The sequence below is a fragment of the Mandrillus leucophaeus genome, unplaced genomic scaffold (assembly GCF_000951045.1).
Source record: "Mandrillus leucophaeus isolate KB7577 unplaced genomic scaffold, Mleu.le_1.0 Scaffold716, whole genome shotgun sequence".
NCBI classification, from domain to species: domain Eukaryota; kingdom Metazoa; phylum Chordata; class Mammalia; order Primates; family Cercopithecidae; genus Mandrillus; species Mandrillus leucophaeus.
Genome location: NW_012107764.1, coordinates 68878 through 74580, shown reverse-complemented (window position 1 = coordinate 74580; position 5703 = coordinate 68878). Strand labels below are relative to the sequence as shown.

At 50.2% G+C, this 5703-nt stretch overlaps 1 protein-coding gene across 2 annotated transcripts in view; it reads left to right on the top strand.

The window, feature by feature from the left end:
- SNTA1 (syntrophin, alpha 1) overlaps window positions 1-5703 on the top strand; it is a 34468-nt gene continuing 28765 nt past the window's right edge. Inside the window, exons 1-2 of one of the 2 annotated variants that reach the window (XM_011965145.1) lie at window positions 1-120; window positions 3943-4128. In XM_011965145.1, the coding sequence (XP_011820535.1) occupies window positions 3960-4128 (169 nt within the window). In that variant the 5' untranslated portion in view covers window positions 1-120; window positions 3943-3959. The remainder of the gene's footprint in view (window positions 121-3942; window positions 4129-5703) is intronic. The other variant, XM_011965146.1, reaches the window with a different exon arrangement.

Here is a 5703-nt window from a genome sequence, read left to right as displayed (position 1 = left end):
CACCGAGGGCGCGGGGTCGTGGTGTCTGGGGGCCGCCGAGGGCGCAAGGGACTGGCAGCGCGCCCAGGACATGGAGCTGGAGGCCTCCTGTCCGGGGGTAAGGGAGGTCTGAGGAAACAGGTAACGGAGGGCACTGGGCGCACCAAGGTCGGAGTGGGTTTCGGTAGTTGGTGGCCTTAGGGGGCACGGAAGACACAGGTGTGGAGGAGATTGTGGGAGCACCAAGGACACGTGGGTGGGAGTTCTGTGTGGAGGCGTGGGGGTCTGAGAGGCAACCAGCATGAACATCAGGGACAAGAGGGGTCCCCCGGAAAGCAGAGGGTGGAGAAAGGGGGTTGAGGCCGGGATACCAGTGGGACAGGGAGGAGGGAGTCCCTGAGAAGCAACCAAGGTGGGTACAGAGGGGAGGCCTGCAGTCTGCGAAGCACAGGAGTGGATAGGAGGCCTGGGTACAGGCACAGACTGGGGTCACAGGCAGAAGGCCAGCAAGGACCTAGGAATCTAAGGACCCAGGAAGGCTGTGGGGAGCCCTGACAGCTGGAGTTGGGTCTCCTGATCTGACCATCTCCACCTTGCACAGGATGGAGCTTTCAGTCCCCAGGACTGACTGCTAGTGGGGTGCAGTTAGGGTGCAACCAGACTGTGTTTGAATCGAGGATCAGCTGTGTGAGGTTGCAAAAGTCCCGTCCCGTCTCTGAATCTCAGTTGCCTCAATTGTATAAGAGGATGATAGAGTTGTGATGTTTCTGAGAGCAGGGCTCACCACACCAGCACATTGTAGGTGCCTTAGTTAATTACTGCTGTTAGTGGAGAGGAAAAATGGAGGCCAGGAGATACTCCCAAAGCAGCTAAACATAGTTCTCAAAATCCTTGCACACCCCCAGCTGCTGGGTTCACTATGCTTGCCCATCGGCTTCTCAGGATCCCAGCCCCTAGCAGGGTGCTTTGGGAAAGGGTGTCAGCCTTTGTTTCCACCCTGAATATGTACCATACCCTCTGGGGTCTCCCTGGTACTGGTTTTGTTGATGAGTGCCTCCAGACTGTTTGGCTTGGCTGAGGTGGTGCAGATAGTGGTGAATGCCACCACTGTGTGCCAGGTGCTGTGCCCAGGACACTAGTCTCATGATCCACTTCATCCTGGCAACAAGTGGTGAAAGGTAGGGAGTATAATCCCCATATTGCAGATGAAGAAACTGAGACTCAGAAAGGTAAAATGATTTTCCCACCATTACACAGTGAGTGTCAGCGCTGGGATTTGAACCTTAGTTATCAGCTACTGTCCCCCAGAGAGTGCTCAGGGAAGTTGATTCTTTTCCTGTAGAAGGGCAGATCCCCAGGCACCCAACCAAGAGAGGCTAAAAAGGGGAAATGGGAAAATGAGGGTATGGGCACCAGTCTTACCCTCAATTTCCAGCATGGGATAGGGCAACAGACCAATCCAAAAATTATACACTCAGTGTGTCAGAGCAGGAAGGAACTTATTCATACAGAGTTCCATTCTGCAGATGGACGCACTGAGACTCAGAAAGGAGCAGGGACTTTCCAGGGTCACACAAAGTTACTCCCCAGCTCCATACTTCTAGGTGGAGGGGAAGGTACTTTTAGGAGACTTCAGGTATTTCCACTGGATCCAAATCTGGGCTCCTGTTGCCATGGTAACCCCTCCTATAGAGTCTAGCTTAGTCTGAGGCAGCCATGAGTGATCATAGCTTCAAACTGAACTGAAGCCCCTAGTTTCAGGTGGGGGAGGGCAGATATAAATAGAAACCCCTTCCTCTCCTAGACTTCAAGCTCTGTGCAGATAAGCAAACGGTGGGGCCTGCGTGGGTGTCAAGAGAGGTGTTCCAGTCCCAGCTCCGCCAGCAGCTTGTGTGACCTTGGAACAATGACCTCCCACTCTGGGACACTAATTCTTCATCTTCAGTATTCTGGGGATGAGCCAGGAGTGTGATATCTGAGGGCCTGACTTGCCGTCTGTGGTAGGGTTAATAGTGTTGGTTCTTGAGCCTGGAGGCCTAGGTGCAAATACTGGCTTGCTTTGCTACTTACTAGTTGAGTGACCTTGGACAAGGGGCTTCCCTCCACACTTCAGTTTCCCTAATAGGAAACTGAGCATGCCTACGTGATGGGATATTGTAAAGACGCAATGTTGGCATTTGGTACATGCAACTAAGGTGACCTATTATTACTATTTCTTATTTTAAAAGGGCCTTTAAGAGTTTGGTAATAAAGCCGTTTAGTAAAATGTATTAGCTTCTTTTGTATCCAAGATGCCATTCAGGTAGGTTTTTAGAATCGCTAGACTCTAAGGCTTTGGTTTCCAACCTGGATTTTGGATTGTAAAACATGATTGCTAAAGCGGTCTTTTGAGGCCATAGGAATAGCCGACTTCTCTCTTGATTCCAGTTTGGAGGGTATCAGTGGGTTCCCACATTGTTGCCTTCTTTTGTGTGTGTGTGTGTGTGTGTGTGCGAGACAGTCTTGCTCTGTTGTCCAGGGTGGAGTGCAGTGGCGCAATCTCGGCTCACTGCAACCTCCACCTCCTGGGTTCAAGCAGTTCTCGTGCCTCAGCCTCCTGAGTAGCTGGGATTACAGGCACACCCACTATGCCTGGCTAATTTTTGTATTTTTATTTTATTTTGAGACGGAATCTTGTTCTGTCGCCCATGCTGGAGTGCAGTGGTGTGATCTTGGCTCACTGCAACCTCTACCTCCCAGGTTCAAGCGATTCTGCTGCCGCAGCCTCCTGAGTAGCTGGGACTACAGGCGTGTGCCACCAGGTCCAGCTAATTTTTTGTGTTTTTATTTACTTATCTATTTATTTATTTATTTGAGATGGAATTTCGCTTTTATTGTCCAGGTTGGAGTACAATGGTGCAATCTTGGCTCACCGCAACCTCAGCCTCCCAGTTCAAGCGATTCTTCTGCCTCAGTCTCCCGAGTAGCTGGGATTACAGGCATCCACCACCACTCCCAGCTAATTTTTTGTATTTTTGGTAGGGACAGGGTTTCACTATGTTGGCCAGGCTGGTGTCGGACTCCCGACCTCAGGTGATCCACCCAGCAGCCTTGGCCTCCCAAAGTGCTGGATTACAGGCATAAGCCACCGCACCTGGCCCTTTTTTATGTTTTTAGTAGAGGCAGGGTTTCACTATGTTGGCCAGGCTGGTCTCAAACTACTGGCCTCAAGTGATCTGCCCGCCTTGGCCTCCCAAAGTGCTGGGATTACAAGCGTGAACCACTTTATCTGGTTATTTTCATTTTTAGTTTTTGTGGGTACATAGTAGGTGTATATATTTATGGGGTACATGAGAAAATCCAAAATATTTAAGAAAAAGTGATTGAAGCACTTTGTAAGTTGCACAAACACTAGTGAACACCCAAAGCACTTAATCAAAAGATCCAGGGATCAAACTATAGCATTATGAATTTTGAAAATGATTCATTTAATTAATTAATTTGTTTATTGACACAGGGTCTCCTTCTGCCACCCAAGCTGGAGTGCAGTGGCACAATCTCAGCTCACTGTAGCCTCAACCTCCTGGGCTCAAGTAATCCTACTTTAGCCTCCCTAGTAGCTGAGACCACAGGTGCCCGCCACCACGCCTGGCTAATTTTTGTATTTTTAGTAGAGGCGGGGTGTTGCCATGTTGCCCAGGCTGATCTTGAACTCCTGAGCTCAGGTCATCTGCCCACCTCAGCCTTCTAAGGTGCTGGGATTACAGGCATGAGCCACCGAACCTGATCGAAAATGATGTACTATTAGTATTACTAGTGTCCCAAACTTCCAAGACGTTTCTCAGATACCCTTTATTCTCCTATTCCGTTTTCCAGCACTGGGCTAGGCACCAAGGGAAGCCTTCAGAAATAATTGTGCCTCGATGCGACTCCCAATTGTCGGAGTGTCTGCCTCAGTCTTGTCCTCCTTCTGTGCCTATGCAGGCGGCCGGGAGAACAAGATGCCTATTCTCATTTCCAAGATCTTCAAGGGATTGGCAGCTGACCAGACAGAGGCTCTTTATGTGGGGGATGCCATCCTGTCCGTGAATGGGGAAGACTTGTCCTCTGCTACCCATGATGAGGCGGTGCAGGCCCTCAAGAAGACAGGCAAGGAGGTGGTGCTGGAGGGTAAGCACTGACGTTCCAGGGTCCAGACGGGCTGGGTGGAGGTGTTCCACTGCTTCCCTACCTCCCCTAGGCCTCAAGAGGCCCCATCCCAGCACTGGGGGCTGGGAGATGGGCAGGATTGAAAATAGAAACAGAACTTAGGGACCTGCCTGAAGACAGCGTGGGGTGGTGGAGGGAGAGCTGGCACAGAGCTAAGCAGACCTGGTTTGCATTTTCTGTCTTCCAGTCACTAGCTGTGTGGCCCTGGACAAGTCACTTCATTTCCCTGAGCCTTAGTTTCCTCATCTGTAAAACGGGGATGTAGCTCCTGCCTTTCTGGGTTGTTGAGACTAGGGCAAAAACGTACATGGCAGAGTGTGCCAGCCCCTGAGTGACACAGGGAGAGAGGGGTGCAGACTGGGGAAGGGGCAGCTCAGATTATTTCCTTTGGGGCCTGGAGAGCTCTTGACTTCAGGTTCTTTTGGTTTCTGGACCTTAAAACCCTAAGACCCATCTTCCTTTGGGAGAAGCCTCAGCTTTTATTTTACTTTATTTTTTTTTTGAGATGGAATCTTGCTCTGTTGTCCAGGCTGGAATACAGTGGCATGATCTTGGTTCATTGCAACCTCTGCCTTCTGGGTTCAAGTGATCCTCCTGCCTCAGCCTCCCAAGTAGCTGGGATTACAGGTGTGCATCACCATGCCCAGCTAATTTTTGTATTTTTGTAGAGACAGGGTTTTACCATGTTGGCCAGGCTAGTCTTGAACTCCTGACCTAAGGTGATCCACCTGCCTCGGCCTCCCAAAGTGCTGGGATTACAGGCATGAGCTGCCACATCTGGAAGCCTTGGCTTTTATAGAGCAGGACATCAGATCCTTCCAGCGATGATCAGAGAGGAGTTTTGTGGTGGAACCTTGGTTGGATGACTTTCTCCACTCTTCCCTCACAGTGTGGTCTTGGGTGGGACACTTGCCCTCTGTGGGCCTCAGCTTCCCCATCAGTTGTTATAGGCCTCCTGCTGAGGTTGTCCCACGACCATCTTGTGCCATGTCTCTCAAGAGGTTTCTGCTTTGCTCAGCCCTTTCCTCAAACTCTGTCAGCTCTGGAAGCCAGTGGAGGCCTGAGGAATGTGTCTCTGGCTTATGGCCCAGAACAGACACACGGAGGTGGCGGGGGCTGATGGAGAATAACATGGCCAGAGAAGCTGCTGAGTTGAGTCCCAGGCCCAAATCCTGGTGGATTGCCTTGGTTTCCCTAAAGGAGTGTCCAAGAGGCCACAGAAGCAAATAGGTTCTGGGTCCTTGATTGATCTTTGGCCTTCTTGTGGCCCCAGACCCCAATTCCCATTCATTTTTGTTTTATTTTATATTTTAGGTATATCTATTTAAATGTCACGGATACATTTTTCTTTTTCTTGTTTTTTTTTTTTTTTGAGACAGGGTCTTGCTCTGTCACCAGGCTGGAGTACTGTAGTATGATCTTGGCTCAATGTACTCTCTACCCCCCGGGGCTCAAGCAATCCTCCCACCTCAACCTCCTGAGTAGCTGGGACTACAGATGCATGCCACCATGCCTGGCTAATTTTTTTTTTTTTTT